Below are 19,453 nucleotides of genomic sequence, written 5' to 3'. Positions count from 1 at the left end.
AAGTAAGTAAAAGCAAATTTTTTTGACTGTGTCCTGAGGATCAGAGCCTGACCCAGGATATGGTGTCAGCCTTCCTTGGTAAACAATGTCTTGTCCAGTTTCCCTGGAGAGCAAGACCAACTAGTTCACAGAGCATCCGTGGGGAGCGCGCAGGACTGGACTGCCCGGTATGCCACCTGGTTCCTTGCAGAGCGCAGTCTGAGGGAGAGAATCACTGTGATGATCAGGAGGAGGAGTCCCATGATGAAAAGGATGACCAAGGCTGCTTTAGCTCCTCTAGGACCCAGGTTCTTGCCAAAGAAGTAGAGTTGCTCCTTGACACGTTCTTCTGTGAAAAAGAAAAGTGAGGTGTCATGCCTCTGCCTTTCCCCAGTGGTTGAACATTGTTGATTCACATGTAGGGTTCAGGGAGGGGGTCGTTACCATCGGGGGGCACGGTGGCTGGGTGGGATGATCCTCCAGAAGGAGACTTGGTGGAATAAGGACTCCTGTTGTCTGGACAAAGAAGACAAGTTAATTGTTCTATAAACAATAAAAATAGATTCTTTCTGTGGCATGAGTTGTTTCAAGAGTTGTTTCATGTTGCCAGCAAGGACTTTATGTTGTCAGTATCCGTAAGGTGTAACTCTTCGTTGGATTCTCCCTGTGCTGCCCTTCATTCCAGTATACATGCTGGAATGGTCAAACTTCAATCACTGTTCAAGCTTCTACGCAACCTTTAAGATCCACCTGAAGCATTATGGCCTCTCTGGAACCTTGGCTTATGTCCCCAAACTGTGAACCATTAGCTTCCTACTGCTGCCACTGAACCCTCTACCCTGCACTCTATTTTGTCTTGGTTCATGCCCTATTATGGTTACAGTTTACATGTCTGTCTCCCTTGCTTGACTCTGGGCTCCTTTGGAGTCCCATACCTGTTGTATGAAGGGTATATGGGAAGCCCAGTGCCATCGACTGGCATCATGGGCAGACAGCACTATACCTGTGTTCCGAAGGACCGTGTAGGTGGTTTCCATGCCAGCATGGATGTGATCAGATACGTGACAGTGTAATAGCCATGTCCCTGGGTGATCTGCAAATAGTTCAATAGTTTGGAAGGTCCCAGGAAAGAGATCATACACATCTTCTCGGTAAGATTTATCTATCTGCAGAAAGAAGAAAATAATAAAGAGCAGAAATCAATAAAATCAAGAACAGAAATATAAGATGAATCAAAGAAACCAAAAGCTGGTTTTCTGAACAGATCAATAACATTGATAAACTTGTGGTAGCCAGTCTCAACAATGGCCCTCACTAATTCCCACCTCCTAGTAGTCATAATTTTTGTAGTCCTCTCCTACACTACATGAGAGTTGGCCTATGAGACCAATAGCACATTGTAGGAGTGATGGCATTCTACCTCCAAGAGTAGGTTATAAAAGACAGGCTTCAAGTGCTGGAAACAGCCTAAGTGCCCATCAGCAACCGAGTGGATCAAAACACTGTGGCACATTTACGCAACGGAATACTGTGCATCAGAAAGAAAGAAGGAGCTCCTACTCTTCATGACTGCATAGATGGACCTGAACAGCATTGGGTTAAGTGAAATAAGCCATGAGATGAAAGACAAATACCATATGACCTCACTTGTAAGTGGAACCTAATCAACAAAACAAACAAGAGAGCAAAATAGAACTAGAGAATTGGAAATAAAGAACAAACTGATAGTAACCAAAGGGGAGGGGGTAGGGAGATAAAATGGGAGAGAAGGGGAAGGGGCAAGTCAAGGAACATGTATAAAGGACTCATGGGCATGAACACCAGGGTTGGGGATTAAGTGTGGGAGTAAGGGCGAGGGTTGTTGGGCAGGGCAGGGAAGAGCAGTGGAGGAAAAAGTGGAACAAGTATAATTGAACAACAATAAAAAAAATAGACAGGCTTCTGTCTTATACCCTCTCTCTTGCTTTCTCCTCTTAGATTGCTCATTCTGGGGGAAGCCAGATGCCATGCCATACCTACATGGTGAGGAACTGACGCCTCCAGTCAACAGCCCTGTGAGTGAGCTCAGAAGTGGATTGTTCAGCCCCAGTCAGACCTGGTGACTGCAGGGCTGGCTGACATCTTGCTGCAGGCTCATGAAAGATGCTCGGTTGGAACCAGCTAGCTACACTATTCCCCAGTTCCTGACCCAGAGAAATCGTGAGATAAGTGTTTATTGTTTTTAGGATATTAAGTTTTAGAATCATTTGCTAGCTAGCAATAGATAACAAATAGAAACCTCTAGACAAACTGATGAAGGGGGGGGGAAAGAAAGACTCAAATTGCAAATATCAGGAACTAAAGAGAGGACAACACTGAGGTTTTATAGATATCACAAAGGGTGATAAAGGGATATTATGAACAACTGTTTATAAATTCTATAACTTAGATGGTATGGATGAATTTCTTAAGGTGAAAATTGATAAGCATCACTATTCAGGGTATCTATTAAAAAATGAAAGTATATTAAGACCTTCTATTGAATAAGCTCCATGTGTATCGGTCTTTATTGGAAAATTTTATCAAATATTTAGAGAAGAAGTATACCACTGCTAAACAAACTTCCAGAAAATAGAAGAGGAGGGAACACTCTAAACTCATATTATGAGGCCAGCATTATCCTGATACAAAAACCAGACAAATAACTCACAAAAAAAGAAAGCTGCTACCAGTGTTCTTCATAAACATATATGTAAAAATTCTTAAAAAAACACTAGCAGACTGAGTCCAGAAATAAGGAAAAGGATACTGCATTATGACAAAGTAAAGTTTATCCTGGGAATAAAAATGGGTTCAACATTTGAAAATCAGTCAATATAATTTACCTATGTAGTAAAGAAAATAATCAATAGACTAAAAATGAAAAATGTGATCATCTCAATACATTCAGAGAAAGCACTTGACAGAATTTAACATCAGTTCATGATTTTTAAAAAAAACTTCTCAACAAGCTAAAATAGAAGGATCTACAGCTGTATTTATATTCAGTGGTGAGTGACTGAATGCTTTTCCCCTAACATTAAAAATAAGTCATCCCTGGCTGGTTTGGCTCAGTGGATTGAGCACTGGCCTGTGAACAAAAGGTTTGCAGGTTTGATTCCCAGTCAGGGTACATGTCTGGGGTGTGGGCCAGGTCCCCAATAGGGGATGTGGATGCATGAGATGAAACCACATGCTGATGTTTCTCTCCCTCCCTCCCTTCCTCTCTAAAAGTAAATAGATAGATAAATAAATAAATAAAATCTTTTAAAAAATTTTAAAAAGTAAAAGTTATCCACCTTTTCTATTCATACTCAGCATTATAGTAGAGCTTCTAGCCAGTGAAATAAGGCAAGAAAAGAAATAAAAGGTATATAGGTTGAAAATAAATAAGACTGTCTCAAGTCACAGATAACATAATTGTCTATGTAGGAAACCATCTCCCCAAAATCTACAAATAGCTACTAGAACTAGTTTAGGAAAGTTGCAGGATATGAGGTCCATTATACAAAAGTCAATTGCATTTCTACACATTGGCAATGAAAAATTAGAAATTAAAATAAAATAATACCACTTATACTATCACCAAAATCCAAGTATTAGTGATATTCTGAGAAAATATACACAAGATCTGTATGCTGAAAACTACAAAAGACTGTTGGGAGAAATCAAATAAGATCTAAACAAATAGATATACCACATTCATGGATTGAAAGACTCAATATTAATATAGCTATTCTTTCCCAACCAATGTATAGATTTAATGCAATACTAATAAAAATTCCGGCAGGATTTTTAAAATAGGAATAGACAAGATATTTCTTTTTCTTTTTTTTTACAGTTGACATTCAATACTACTTTATATTAATTTGAAGCTATTTTTAAAATTTGTATGGGAAGGCAAAAATCTGGAATAGCTAAAACAATCACCACCTGATTTTAAGACTTACTGTCATGCTAAAGTAGTCAACACAGTGGCATTCAAGAAAGGACAGACATATACAGTGTCCGGCAGCAGGAACGCCTGCTTGAGTGTGGTTTGCAGGGCAGAGGGCAATATAGGGGAGAAACAAAAGGGACAACTGTCATAGCATAATCAATAACATATAATAAAAAAAACAGTGAGATACCACTACACATTTAATGGAATAGCAAAGAAAAAATTAAATAAAAGTGGAAGATACAAAGTGCTGATGTGGATGTGTAATAAATGTCATTATTATACATTTCTGGTGGGAATGAAAAATGGTACTGCCTCTGCAGAAAATAGTTTGGCAATTCTTTATCAAGTTAAACATACACTTACCAAATGGCCTAGCAATCCAATTCCTTGGTATTTTCCCAAGGAAAATGAAAACTTACATTCACAAAAAATATACTTAAATATTTATAATGATTTTGTTTGTAATTATCCAAAATTGGAAATAACCCAAATGTTTGTCAACAAAGGAAAGAACAAACTGTAACATATTCATACAATGAAATACTACTCAGTAACCAAACAGAAAAAAAACTATCAACACACAAACAAAATGCATGCAATTCAAATGCCTATACTAAATGAAACAAGTCAGATTTAAAACTCTATGGACTGTATGATTCCATTTATATGACATTTAGAAAAGGCAAAGCTATAGATACAGAAAATAGTCCCATGTTTTTCAGGGATAAGCATGGGGAAATAGCTGACTCTGAAGGGTACAATAGGGACTTTTTAGGTGGTGGAGGAACTCTTCTGTACTTTGATTAGCATTGGTTATACCACTGTTTTTAAAAACAGAGCTATGTACTAAAGCAGGTGAATTTTATTCATGTAAATTATACCTCAACACAATTTGTATGTAAAATAATTTTATATATGTACATAAAATTTTAATATGATTTTTAAAACTTGGGTTTAAAAAGCCAAATTCTATAATGATCATTGCCACAGGGGAGGGGTATTGGGAAACTGGATGAAAAAGGTGAAGAGATTAAGAACAAATTGGTAGTTATAAAATAGTCATGAGAATGTAAAATATGGCATAGGAAATGCAGTCAATAATATTGTAATAACTTTTTACAGTGCTAGGTGGGTATTTGAAATATTGGGGGACCACTCTGTAAAAAATATGATTGTCTAACTACTATGCTATACACCTGAAACTAATACAAAATAATATTGAATTAAACTGTAAGTGAAAAATAAAATTGAAAAAAAGCCAAGTTCTGAAAATGAGCATAGCCATTTAATATGTAAAACTATAATCACTATAGGCTGATACTTGGTGCCATAAACTATGTTGAAGAAATATACAGAGAGGAGAAGATATTAAATGTTTGTTTAATAAGGATATTAAACAAAGAAATATAGAGAAGAAATATACAGAGAGGAGAGGATATTAAATGTTTGTTTAATAAGTGGGCTTCTGCCTCTCTAGCATCTGTACCATATGGTTGGTTCCAGCTATACAGATCACACGGGGAGCTGTTTAAAGAACAAGTCTCTAGGCCCTACCCCAAGCCACTGAATCGGAATCTCCTAGAATAAGCTCCAAATAGTCTGTCACCTCATGTGCTCCATGCAGTCTACAGGAAAGTAGAATAGAGAAGAATAATCACATCTCATCTGTGGAGAAAACCCACATTAATCATTTTCTAGTTACACAGGAATAAACAATAAGGAATAAACAATAATGTTTATTGACAGACTATTTGGAGCTTATTCCAGGAGAATCCGATTCAGTGGCCTGGGGTAGGGCCTAGAGACTTGTTCTTTAAACAGCTCCCCGTGTGATCTGTATAGCTGGAACCAACCATGTGATACAGATGCTAGAGAGGCAGAAGCCCACTTATGACCCAGGAAGAGTTCAAGACAAAGTTTTTGGGCTTAAGTCAAAGCTCAAAATAGCTTTTACTAGATAGGGCTATTCTTTTTGGCTAATCATATAGAAAAGAAATGGGGAAATAAAAGAGAAAGATAAAAGGAAGGATAAGGAAAAAATACAAAATACTATGGGTGCTTTCACATACGATATGGACAGCATAATGCAGAGTGGGCAGAAGAGAAGTGATGAGAAAACTCTCACCTAAAGCTTGGGGAGTTTTTTTTTCTTTTTCCAGTACAATGAGATATATGTACATATTAAGACATTTCCTCCAGGGGAAGGATATAATCACATTATTCTGTTCCATTCTCTAATATAGATCACCCTCACACAAGTCTTATTGCCAAATAACCTTACTGCACAGAGGAAATGCATTGAATTTCTTCATTCAAAATGTCTCCCCCAAAGCATTTTCCTTATACTTACTTTGAAAAGAAAGCTCTCAGCATGGTAATGGATGGTATGTATGTCCACTTCACTTCCTATTCCTAACAAATACCAGTTTGTCATTGTATCTTCGTTCATGATGAGGCCATGGAGATTCCCAAAAATCTTTCCATTAATAGCTAAGATGGTGAAAAGAAAATAGTTTTTGATTAGTGGCATGACACTCAGTATTAATCTGGTTCAAGAAGATCTTTAAGTCATCAATATTCTCATCTGCTTGATGAAAATGGAACAGTTTCATTTGTACCTACCAATGTCCTCATACTCTAGACCTAAAATTCAGATCACTAGGAAATCCTTAAACAAAGAGAGCTAGAAAGAGAAATAGTAATTTATTTTTGAAAGCTATATCTTGGGTAGCAATGTGTGCTGTTTATTTATTTGCTTATTCAGTATATTCTTTTTATGGAGTAGATTGCAGTCTCATTCATGAGGTAGCCAGATTTACACCATTCTACAACTGAGTGGGCTAAAGCGTAAAGAAGCAAGTTCATCTATATCATAACTGAACCAATTAGAAGCTATGTCCTTCATATATCACTTTCTGAGGACTATCTTGGGGCAAGTTTCTAAGCCTGGCTGACTCTCCAAAAAGCTTCACACCAGCAGAGCCCATGACCTCACAGTGAGCAATGCAAGCTCAAGTGGTGTTGACGTGACAGTACAGTCCCTGCCTTTGCTTTCTATTACATTTTTATTCTGTGCATCCTGACACAACCAAAGGAGTTACATTCACTAAAGACAGCATTCTAAGAAACTTTTAGGAGAGGGAAGCAAAGTTGATAGGGGAAAGAGTAGCTGAATCGGAGATCAGGCTAATTCTGATTTATGTTAGCAATTGATCAGCTTTATTACCTTGGGCTAAGCCTATCTTTCATTACATTTTCTGGTCAAAAGTAGATCTTGATGAGAGAGTGCATATGTGTCCAATTAAATGCATTACCCCCACTTAAAAAAACTACCTTAAATTGCATAGAATTAAATAACATAGACACATTAAAACAGAAATTCGGTGATGGTATTTTATGTCCCAGAAATAGTTAAACCAGGCACTTAAATTCGATCAATTAGAAGTTATGATATATTTCTGTAGAAATATACCAGCAAGTGATGACTTGTCTTTAAAAGATTGCTTCATAGCCTTATAGTTTAGGAATCTCAGCATTCGGAGGCAGAACTCCCTAAAATGGCTGGTCCACAGCATGGCTGGACCTTGCCGGCAGCTACAGAGGACTTGCTACAGTCCCGGTGCCTCTGAGCTGGAGACCTCCTACGGTTAAAGGAACTTCTATGAGCATATCTCATAAGGTTTTCTTTTTAAATCATGTGCATGATATACCATGCATCCTGTTGCTCTCCTCAAAATCATCAGTGTGCTTAAAATCTTGTGGATCTTTATTGAGATACTTCTTAATATTGTCATCCAGATACCAAGATTCATTCTCATTAAATACCAAAAACAAGAGAGCAAATTCATAATCAACATCACTTCTTCTTCCTTTTTCATTCAACACTCCTTCTCTGCATATAATCAGAGGACCCATCAAACCACTGTATGTATCCTGAAAGAAAATAAAACTGAATTAGAAGAGACGTTAAATAATTTAATAACACAGATTAACTGCTTGTAAGAAAGTCATAGTAAAAAGACTGAATACAAACTAAGTACTAAGAAGCCCTGAAAAAACAGGGTGCTCTTTGTGAAAATTTAGGAGTATTCCTAAAAATTTCATACAGTGTAAGCTCATTGAGAGCAAGGCTGTGTCCCTCACTTATCACTGCATCTCCAGAGATAGTTTTGTGTTTAGTACATAAAAGGTGGTCCATAAATATTCAGTGAATAAATGAATGCTTATTTCTACTTTTCTGTTGGCTTTTCAAGTGAGTCTGTTTTTGTAGCTATATACAGATGCTTATATTCCACTTCTTACGGACAAAAGTGAACCAGGTGAGTAGCAAATGATACAGGACCATCAATAACCTCCATGCTAAGTTGTCCAGCCCAAACTTTCTCTTGAGGGAAAATTCCCACATTTCCAATGTCCTACTTAGATATTCCTCCTGCAACAATTAAATTTGCAAAGCATTTCTAAAGTGGACTTTTATTATTTCTCTCAAACCATTCCTTCTCCTGGATTCTCTATTTCTATAAACATTGCTATGATATTACCTGTCATTTAGATCAGAAAACTTGATTTCAGTGTTTAATTCCTCTTTCTTCCTCACTTTGTCCCATCACATTTGCCATCAAATCTTACTTTTCTTTCCCCCTCACCATGCCTCTCCATTCTGCAACTTCCTTTCCATTCTGCCTGCCACCCTTGTAGACGCTTACTCCTTCACCCTTGACTAGAAGTTGGCTCCTCTCTGGTCTCTGGTCACCTCACCTCACTTCCAGCCCTCGGTTGACTGCCATAAGATTAATCACATCACTCTCATATCTCATATCCAGTGAATCTCCATGGCCTACTGAATAGAATGTAAATCCTGGGCAGGTGCCTAAACCCATCATGTGCCCCCTCAATGGGTTTCTCCAGCTTAAGCTCCCCTACCACTTTCCATACTACCCATTTGGCTAAATGGGATTCTTAACATTTCCCAAACATACCCACTTTCCTCATTTTGGCCTTGTTCACAATACTTTCTCTTCCTAGACTTTCATTTCCCTGTACTCCTATAGAACTCACCAGATTCAGAATTTTGCTATAGTTATGAATGTGTACTATACTGTTTCCCCCAAAGATTATAAGTTCCTTCAAGACAAGAATATTTGCATTGCTCATAGTACTTGGTAGAGTCATTTTCAATCACAAGTGTTCAATAAATATTTGTAGGAATGTACAAAGAATTAAAGAAATAAGTGTGCATTTCTCATAATTCCAAAATATAAGATTGTTTTTTGAAGTGTCTTGTATGTCACTCTGTAACTCCTGAACTATCCAGTACAAACCAAGGGCATTAATGCAGCCATGTAATATTTAATAGGAAAGTTTTAATTTTTTATTGATTATTCTATTACAGTTTCTCCAAGTTTCCTGTCTCTCCAATCCTCCAGCACCCCTCCTCCTTAGTTTATGTCCATGGGTTGTACATATAAGTTCTTTGGCTTCTCCATTTCCTATACTATTCTTAACCTCCCCCTGTCTATTTTCTACCTACCATTTATGCTTCTTATTCTCTGTACTTTTTCCCCGTTCCCTGCCCTCCCTCCCTGCTGATAACCCTCCATGTGATCTCCATTTCTGTGATCCTGTTCCTATAGTAGTTGTTTGCTTAGTTTTTATTTTCATTGATTTTCTTTTCTTTTAGGTTGATTTGTTGATAGTTGTGAGTTTGTTGTCATTTATTGTTTATATTTTTATCTTCTTTTTCTTAGATAAGTACTTTAATGTTTCATATAATAATGTCTTGGTGATGATGAATTCCTTTACTTGACCTTATCTGGGACACTTTTGTCTGCCCCTCCATTTTAAATGAAAACCTTGCTAGATAGAGTAATCGTGGATGTAGGTCCTTGCCTTTCATGACTTCAAATACTTTTTTCCAACTCCTTCTTGCCTGCAAGGTTTCTTTTGAGAAATTAGCTGATAGTCTAATGGGAACTCCTTTATAGGTAACTGTCTTCTTTTCTCTGGCTTCTTTTAGGATTCTCTCCTTATCGTTAATCTTGGGTAACTTAATGATGATGTGCCTTGGTGTGTTCCTCCTTGGGTCCAACTTCTTTGGGACTCTCTGGGCTTCCTGGACTTCCTGAAAGTCTATTTCCTTCGCCAGACTGGGGAAGTTTTCCTTCATCATTTATTCAAATAAGTTTTCAATTTCTTGCTGTAATTCTTCTTCTTCTGGAGCCCCTATAATTCAGATATTGGAATGTTTAAAGTTGTCCCAGAGGTTCCTAAGCCTCTCCATAGCCTCTTCATTTTTTTGAATTCTTGTTTCTTCCTTTTCTTCTGGATGGATGATTATTTCTTTCTTTTGTTCCAAATTGTTGCTTTAGGTCTTGATTTCCTTCCTGTCACTGTTGGTTCCCTGAATATTTTGCTTTATTTCACTTTGGGTATTTTTTATTTTTCAACCATGCTCAATCAGATCTGTGAGTACTTTGATTACCAGGGCTTTAAATTCTCCATCAGATAGGTTGGCGATCTCCTCCTTGCTTAGTTCTCTTTTTGAGGCTTTGCTGTGTTCTTTCATTCAGGCCCTATTTCTTTGTCTTGGCATAGCTGATAGGTTGTAAGAGGGTGGGGCCTTAGGTATTTTCCTGGCAGGGCAATCCTCCTTACTGTGTGCAGCACTGCCTGTTGGGGAGGGGCGAAAGAGGGAACAGTGCAGCCTGCCTACTCATCTCTACTGCACTTTTCAACATGTGAGACTGGTAGTTTCTCCCATCACAGCAACACCATCCATAGTTCACAGCCAGCTCTGAGTCTCAGTTTCCCCCCTTTTTTTATGAAAAGGAAACAAAATGTTTATTTAATGCTATTCAGGCCTAGCGCCTCCATTAAAATATCAAAGTCCTTTAGGGTATACACCTACACACACACACACACACACACACACACACACCCCGCTGCTGTCGCTCCCTCTATCCTAACTCTGGGTACCATAAATCAGGAAAAGAGCACACATCCATTTTTCCAGGCTGCTGGTATCATCAGCTGTGTTGACAGTCCAGGCAGGATCTCCAATTAATCCAAAGTCATGTGGCACCTTCCACTGGCAAGAGTTCTTTGTACCAAGTTCCAGTCAAAGTCTCTCCTGCTTTCCAGGCCACACGGCCAAAGGGAGCACTCCAAAGCCGCATGGGCCTCTTCTACCAAAGCTGCAGGGGTCCACATTCCACCAAAAGCATGTCTTTCTTCTTCACTTGGCCACAGGATCTCCATTCTGACAAAGCTGTGTAGCTCTCTCTTTCACCTCGCAAAGAGGAGACCCTTACTCTGCTGAAACCGCGTGGCTCTCTTCAGTTTCTCCTTAAGTCAGCTCCTCCCTCACAGCCCACTGAGCTTGCAGCCAGCCCCACCCCCAAACTGTGGTAGCCACAGTTTTTCTGAGTTGGCCTGCAAGGTCTGCTGCTTTACCGGTCTGGTTGTTCTGGTTAATTTTTTCTTTAATTCCTTGGTTGTTAGATTTCCGTGAAGTTTGATTTTCTGGTGCTTTTAGATGTTTATTGATTTCAGATTGGTTGGTATCCTCCTTTTGGTTGTGCAAGGAAGCAAAGGGTTTCTACCTATGCCTCCATCTTGGCTGAAACTTAATTTTTACTTTTTTAAAAAAAATTTATTTCTCTATTCCAGATAGAGGGGAAGGGAAGGAGAAAGAGAGAAACATCGATGTGTGGTCGCCTCTCATGGCACCCCCCCACTAGGGACCTGGCTTGGCCAGCCACCTCAGCATGTGCCCTGACTGGGAATCGAACCAGCGACCCTTTGGTTCACAGGCTGGTGCTCAATCCACTGAGCCACACCAGCCAGGGCTAATTTTTACTTTTTAAGTAATGGGAAATACTTATATTTTCCATCACACATGACTTTAGTTTGGACTTTGATTTATGACATATAATTAAAGAGTATTTGTTTCACCACATACATCTCTGACTCAAACAATAGTGAATCTTTGCCTTTAATTTCTTTCTTTTTTTTTAATAGTTTGACCATGTCTTTTTTTTTAAGATTTTATTTATTTATTTATCTTTAGAGGGGAAGGAGAGAGGGAGAGAAACATCAGTGTATGGTTGCCTTTTGTGCATCCTCTGCTGGTAGTTAGCCTGCAAAGAACCGGCCTGCAACCCAGGCATGTGCCCTGACTGGGAATCGAACCACGATTGTCTGGTTCGCAGGCCCACGCTCAATCCACTGAGCTATGCCAGCCAGGGCAGCCTTTAATTTCTATATAAAGTTAGCCTATTTATTATTCCAAATGGTCTGTAGTTTCAGTTACTATTTTGGCCTGTGCTTTCTTTTCCTGAGCCCTGTGAGCAGTGGTAATGCCTTTAAAAAGGATGGATTGCATGCATCAAAAACCACGGTGTAAATTATATTAAAATATCTTTTTATTTTATGGTTATTTATTTATATAACCTCTTTGCTTCAAACTACTTTGTAACTTTTAAATTTGGTGATTAAAACATTGGGGTTTTACTTGTTCTCCCCCTCACACACTCTTTAGAGTAAGAGCCAAAAATTTTTCTTTTCTGCAAAGTGCCAGATAGTAAGTATTTTTTTACATTGTTGGCTATACTGATTCTTTCACAGCTTCTCAACTCAACCATAAAAAAAGAAATGGGCCTGGCCATACTTTGAGACCCCTGCTCTAAACCCTGATATCTCTTCACATATACCCACCAGAGTTGTGATGACTTAGTAGCTAACTCAAAGCCATATCACTATGAGCATTTTGCTTGCTCTCTCCACCTTACCTTCACAAAGTTTACTGTTGAATAGTAAACCCATGGAATACAATTTGGGTCTGATGGCCCTGGACCGGACCTTTCAGGGACATTCCACATGTAAGTTTTTATTTCTCCTGAAATAAATGAGAAGAAATATAGAAAGGATTTACTGGTGTTACCTCTATTCCAGGCGACTTAGCAGACAATATACAAACAGATCTTTATAAATTTTGGTTAACATTTATGGCTGGGGAGAAGTACCCATTCGTTAGAAAATGTTCCCATGAAACTCCTATCTTGATTTTCTGCAGTTTCAAAGTGGTAGATCTTTTATTTCAGCCTATAGCCTTCCCTCTAGGTTGCTCTCTTTATTATTAACTCATGTTTATTCAGGAAATGAAGACTTAATTTATACCTCACTGCTTTCCCCCCCTCAAATTTCATGTCTCTCTCCCAAGAGCAATGCTCCAGATTGCTTGAGTCACCGTGACTTTCGGTCTTGGCTTCTTATGGAATCACCAGGAAGCTTTGTTAACTCTCACTGCTCAGGCCTTATCCCAAACCGATAGACTTAGTGTCTGAGGCCTGGGAGTATGGCATCGGAATCTTTTTTTTTTTTTTTTAAGATTCGCAAGTGGTTTTAATGTGCAGGCAGGTGAGATCTAGTTAGAGCCTAAAAGAATCAGAGAGACCTAGTTCCAAATCTTAACCCAATGACTCTCTACTTCCCAACCTTTGATGCGCTACTTAACCTCACTGACCTTTAGTTTCCTTACTTTTAAAGTGAGTTAGACTGTTGCGAGGATTAAGTGAAACAAAACACCTAGATTCTGGCCAGATGGCTAAATTGGTTGGAGCATTGTCCAACCAAAATGTTGCAGGTTTGATTCCAAGTCAGGGTGTGTAAGGGAGGCAACTGATCAATGTTTCTCTCTCTCTCTATCCTGCTCTTTCTCTCCCTTCCTGTCTCTCCAAAATCAATAAACATATTCTTGGGTGAGGATTAAAAACCAAAACCTAGGATAGAGCCTCACACTGAGTCAATAATGTTAATTTCTATATATAGTAGTAAAAAAGGCCTGCACTCCCTATTGCCAGGCATCCTATCTATGCATCACTGGTGGCCAAATCAGAGCCTTGCAGAGGAGTCACAAACATACTCATGAATTAACAAGATAATCACATGGTAAAAGTGCCAGATGAAAGCCACATCTTGTTTTGAACTGTGTCCTATCCCCACCCATCAGAACAAAGAACCTATAGCTGAATGTGAGCCACAAAAAACAAAAGTGTTTCTTACATTTTGCTCCATATGTGCTCATACACCAGTGGGTTAGCAATATAACTTTATAATTTTCATGAAGTTTCGTTATAGCCTTTATGCCTTGTTAATTGTAAGATAAACCACTGATATTTAGCTTTCTAAATACAAATGGCTACAAGGGTGGTATTATTAAAGTTGGAACAATCCAGCAGGAAGCACAGGTCTAACTAAAAAGAAGAGGCTCAGTAAATGTTTTCTGAGTCATTTAATTGTGAAAGAAAAACAAAAATTCCCAAATTTTTGTTTAGTTTGCTTCTGGTGCTAGTGTACTCGCCTCATCTCACGCATGCCCACGATCCCTCTTGTCCAGTTTGCCTGGACTTACTGCACAAAGTTAGTTTCTACCCCTGTCTCTGGGCTCTCCCAAACCTATCAGCCTGTCAGACCCTCATGGGGATTCTCTCCTTCTGACTTTCCGTAAGAAAAATGCCCCTTTGTCACTTCTAATCATTCTCCTCACTCTGATAACCCTCATATCAAGGACTCTTTGAAGGCCAGCTGGCACAGAGGAGGTGTGTCCCTCTCATGTCCTCAACATTAGGGCACAACAGCCTCACAGGTCACCCCAGCTTATCCACAGCTCTACCAGAGCCTCAATGATGCTCAATTGGCACTTTTCTTTCTCCCCTCAGACATGCTTTCAACCATCAAAAGTGAATAACTTTATTAAAATAGCTTTTTTGACCCGCTTTAAAACATTTCCCTCTTCATCTAAGCAAGACACATACATTATAAAAATCTAAAAAGTACAATAAAATGTGAAGAAGTAGGAAAAAGTATCACTCTGCTACTCAAAATACCACCATGAAGATATAACCATTCCTAACATCCTGGCTTATTTCCCTTGAGTCTCTCTTCTGTACTTGTATTTTGCTTAACATGACATCACAAGCATTTCCCATGCCATTCAAACCTTTGACTGATTGATTTAAAAGAGAGAGAGAGAAACATAGATTTGTTGTTCCACTTATTTATGCATCCATTGGTTGATTCTTCTATGTGCCCTGACTAGCAGCAACCTTGGTGTATCAGGATCTCTCTACCAACTGATCTACCTGGTCAGGGCCCAAACCTTCTTAAATATCATTTAATGGTGGCACAATAGTCTACTGTAAGGATATGCTAGAGTTTACTTTAATATTTTCCTGTAGATATTTTCCTGTTTATGAAGTTTCTTGAAGCAGCAGAACACAGGCTTCTGTTACTAGGGTTGAGGTGGAGTGGGTGTGGGAGAGGTTGGAATAGTGGTAGATGAAGATTTTCCTTCTCCTAACCCCATTCTTGTAGAGGTACCTTGCTCACTTTGTCCAGTGATGCATGAAATTGTTTTCTTTTCTTCTTTTTATACATCTTTAACTTTTTAAAGTTCATATCACTCTTACTATAATTACTATAGTGTTAAGTATTAAAATGTTACTGTGCATAAGAAGTAAAATGGAATATAACTCCCTTGTAATTATACCTATGGTTGCTGTCAATTTCATAACTCAAGGTCACAGTGGTTCTTCACAGTTATTAGAACCACATTACAACTGTATAAATGTTATGGGAAGCTGCTAAATTATGAGATCTTCTCTCCCTTTGGTGCATCTTTCAAAACTCAACTGGATCTCCACCCCCTTTATAAAGCTTTACCTGAGGACTCCTAACTAATCAATCAGTCTTCATGTATTTTCCTTCTCTGAAACTTTTATAAACACATCCAGACATATTCTTGAAATTCACCAGTTAGAATTTCATTATGTAAAACCCACACTACTACTGAAATGATTCATCTTGTTTTTGTTTTTTTTTCTTACAACCACATTTAAAGTATCTTGAGAGAAATGTGTGGTTAAGATGTGAGGTTCTGAAGTCAAATGAACGGGGGCTTCCTGGCTATGAATGTATGACCTTGTCAAGTTCTTTACTCCTCTGTGCTTTTGCTGTCTGTTAAATGGACATAATACCATATTTATCAATTATAAGATGAACATTTTTCACAATTTAATATTACTGAAGTCAGGATGTATTTTTCAATCAGTGGCATGCTACAGTTTAATTGGCAGCCTATTTTTTTCTTTTTTAGAAACATAATATAATGATGGACATTATAATCAATGGTGTTAGATTTAATAAAATATTGTTAGTTATTGGGTTACTATGAAGATAAATGGGGTTCTGGTTTTTTAAAGATTTTTAAATTATTATTATTTATTTACCTTTAGAGGGGAAGGGAAGGAGAGAGGGAGAGAAATATCAATGTATGGTTGCCTCTCATGTGTCCCCTGCTGGGAACTGGCCTGCAACCCAGAAATGTGCCCTGACTGGGAATCAAACTGCGATCTTTTTTTTTTTTTAAATATGAAGCACAGCACCTGGCATAGGGTTAACACTCAATGTATGTTAGCTATTATTACATAATTTAGTAAGTTTTTAGGTCCCTAATGGGCTCTAGGACCCCCATCAACATTTGGTCATTGGATGAATGATGATCTCACATTGGGAGGGATTAGGTGATAGCAGGAACACATTAATATTTAATATGAGATCTTTAAGGCTCTTCAGAGATCAGAAAAGAGTTGAGTCTGGTGTCCTCATCAGGGCAAAGCAGAACTCTGGGGTAACTTACCTGGCTTTGTCATGGGCACTTGGAGTCGCTTCCCCCTGTCTGTGTCCTCCACACCATGGGCTGAGATGGAATAGGGCCTATTGGCTTTGTTCTTAAATATGATCAGGATAGAGTCACCCACCTCAGCATGCATCATTGGGCCTAAAGGCAGAACACAGGTCTGTGTGCATTATCATTGCTCTTTTCAACACTGATGTAACTTAAATGTAGGTAGTATTTGGCAAAATAAAACAAAGGTTGGTGTCTTCACTCATGTATTTCCTTTAGAGGGCCACATATGTAGTATTAAATAGCGTGTCATTTTGGAAATTGGATCAGTTTGGGCCCAAATCCTGCCTTCTTCACTTATCAGAGAAGCCTTGCAGTCAAGGCTTGCCTGAGTCTCAAATCTCTCTTCTGTTACATGGGTTTGATTGCACCTTTCTCATAGGATTAAATAAGATAATGTATGTACAGTGCTAATTTCAGTGCTTTAAAATATAGTAATAAATGTGTAAATTTCTACTGCTGCTTAGACATAATCCCCAGGAAAATCCGTATCCGTGATATGAAGACTTTCAGTTGTAATCTCCTTGCATGTAATCTTTGTTAAGTCTGAAATTGCTTACTATCTGGTAAATAGATTTATGATGATGATGATAGTCCAATAAAATAATGTGTATAAAAGGGATTCAAAAGATAAGAACAAAATCAAAACATTTATATACTGATTTATGATCTATACAGTTATTTCACTAAAGCATGTCCAATGCTGTTTCTCAGTATTCAGTTACTTGGTGAGATGTCTCTTTTCAGTTCCTCATATGTGCACACTTCTATTATAAGCAACCAGCTTGTGTGTCAGTGGAAATAGTTCTGCACCCCACTGGAGAAGCCTGTGTCAGCATGACTGTGGGATGTGCATCGTCCATGCCAGGTGCCTTTCACCTCTTGGTGCCCAGAAAGTGGCACAAGCAGCTTGCCCAGCCAATGCACCACACTGACAGAGCATTTCACACACAGTGGTCCACTTCAGGTGCTGCCTTGAGGGGTTGGAAACAGACTCCCATTTGGGAAGCACCTCAGACCTGTCCCCTATTCATTCACATTCTTGAGCATTTATTGCATTCTACATTCATAGTGAGTTTTGCTCATGGCAGGGACCTCACCACACCCACCCATTCATTACTGATTCAGACCATGGTTTTAATTGCTTTTTTGAAAAAGATCACTAAAGCCCTAAGAAATCAAATTTTTTTACTATTATTATCTTTGGAAGAAAATAGTATGAATCAGAAAGTGTTCGATAATGCTCTTTTTAAAAACAATGATAAAGCTGGAAATTTCTAGGCATGTTTTTAAACAGCAGGTATGGGTATAATTATAAATAGCAGCATCTGTGTGAATAAATGAAAACCACTACTTATACATTCATATCGCGTAAATTGTACAGGCCTTGCTGCACTGGTGAGTTATAGCAAATGCTTCCTGACTTATATGACCTGCTAGGTCACAGGGAGCAGTAATGAGCAGTAATGTGCCTGCCCTGTGCCCTTTGTAACTGCAGGAGCACAGGCCCTTCCCTGAGCTGCAGAAATGAGTTGACAGGCCTCCTGCTCTCCTGGCTGAAGGGCTTCTGAGCTTGCCTCTGATGGAACCACTGGTTTGTTTCTTGTTACAGAGCAGACCTAAGGGGGTTCTTCGAGGGGCAACCCAGCCCCCTTGGGAGGACCAGTACATTTTCTTCAGAGCTCAGTTGACACACACACATCTCAGAAGAACTTTTCCCACTGGGGATGACTTTATTTAGTGTTACAAGCTTGTGTGTCAGTTATTAATAGATAGTGAGGATATAATGTAGGTGGGCATTTAGTAATTTAAGAAGCTAGCAGTCATGTAAAGTCATACTCTTCACATAAGCACTGTGTAAAGCCATACTGTACGTAAGTTACCCTGTGTATTTAAAAAGGGGAACAGATTTTGAGAAAGTCATCTAGATTAGCCCTCAGCTTTAACATCTCATTCTCATAGTGAAATCAGGGTTGGTGAGCTTCAGATGGAGAAAAGTGGGAAGGAAGTCAGGAAGAGTTTATTTGATTGCCAAGTCAGGTAGTCCAGGGCCTCAGACAGGCAGAGTGGGTCTGAGAAGCCCATGAGTTAGTGCCTCCCAAACTGAAACCAAGCCTTTCATCCTTAGCACCCCGCTCACATAAGGGGTTCCTCTTTTGTCACCACTATTTTTATGTGTGTTGTTATGGTCCTGTGCATGAGTACTCAAGGACCTTAAGTTATGCAAACACTCAGCTGGCTGTTCTGAGGCATCAAATTAAAATTTCCTGGCTCAGCAGAGGAGTAGAAAAAGAACTTCAGGGCAACAGACAGGTTAGACTGCCCTGATAATATGGATTCCTGCTGCATGTTATCTGGAAGTCTTACTATGACTATTCTTGGGATGGGCTGAGCGCACAGCATGTTCCCTGAAAATGGGAGAATGGGAAGAGGTTGAGCTTGGCTGAATGCAGTCAGGCTACTCGGTTCCTTTCCTCCATTCTCAGGTATAAGTCTAATGGACTTGTGTGTGTGTTCGTGTGTGTATGTGCATCGCACATGCGTGAGCTGCTGTCTGTGCCATACCCAGCAGTTCCAAGTGCTGCTCTTGCGGTGGCCGGGCTTTGATCTCCACAAATTCTCCACTGGTGTACTCCCTGTAAACCACCTTCTTGTACTGAGAGCCAATCCAGTTTTCAGTGTGGTTCATAAATATATCGCCATGTCTGCAAATCAGAAGCAGCAGAGATTAAAGTTGTCAGATGGTAGAAAGACCTTGAGTGCTTCTG

The 19,453-nt window shown here is 39.0% G+C and overlaps 1 protein-coding gene across 1 annotated transcript in view; it reads right to left on the bottom strand.

The window, feature by feature from the left end:
• Nucleotides 1–19,453, bottom strand: part of HEPHL1 (hephaestin like 1) — a 69,528-nt gene continuing 50,075 nt past the window's right edge. The window contains exons 13-20 of the mRNA XM_037065340.1: nt 19,251–19,390; nt 16,638–16,778; nt 12,730–12,836; nt 7,651–7,873; nt 6,291–6,430; nt 983–1,145; nt 424–495; nt 1–328 (exon numbers count right to left, since the gene is read on the bottom strand). Of these exons, the coding sequence (XP_036921235.1) occupies nt 126–328; nt 424–495; nt 983–1,145; nt 6,291–6,430; nt 7,651–7,873; nt 12,730–12,836; nt 16,638–16,778; nt 19,251–19,390 (1,189 nt within the window). The 3' untranslated portion in view covers nt 1–125. The remainder of the gene's footprint in view (nt 329–423; nt 496–982; nt 1,146–6,290; nt 6,431–7,650; nt 7,874–12,729; nt 12,837–16,637; nt 16,779–19,250; nt 19,391–19,453) is intronic.

Source organism: Sturnira hondurensis, unplaced genomic scaffold (assembly GCF_014824575.4).
Source record: "Sturnira hondurensis isolate 20B ecotype Veracruz unplaced genomic scaffold, ASM1482457v3 Scaffold0015659, whole genome shotgun sequence".
Classification (NCBI taxonomy): Eukaryota; Metazoa; Chordata; class Mammalia; order Chiroptera; family Phyllostomidae; genus Sturnira; species Sturnira hondurensis.
Note: the sequence above shows the minus strand (reverse complement) of the source record. Positions and strands in the feature narration are given on the sequence as shown.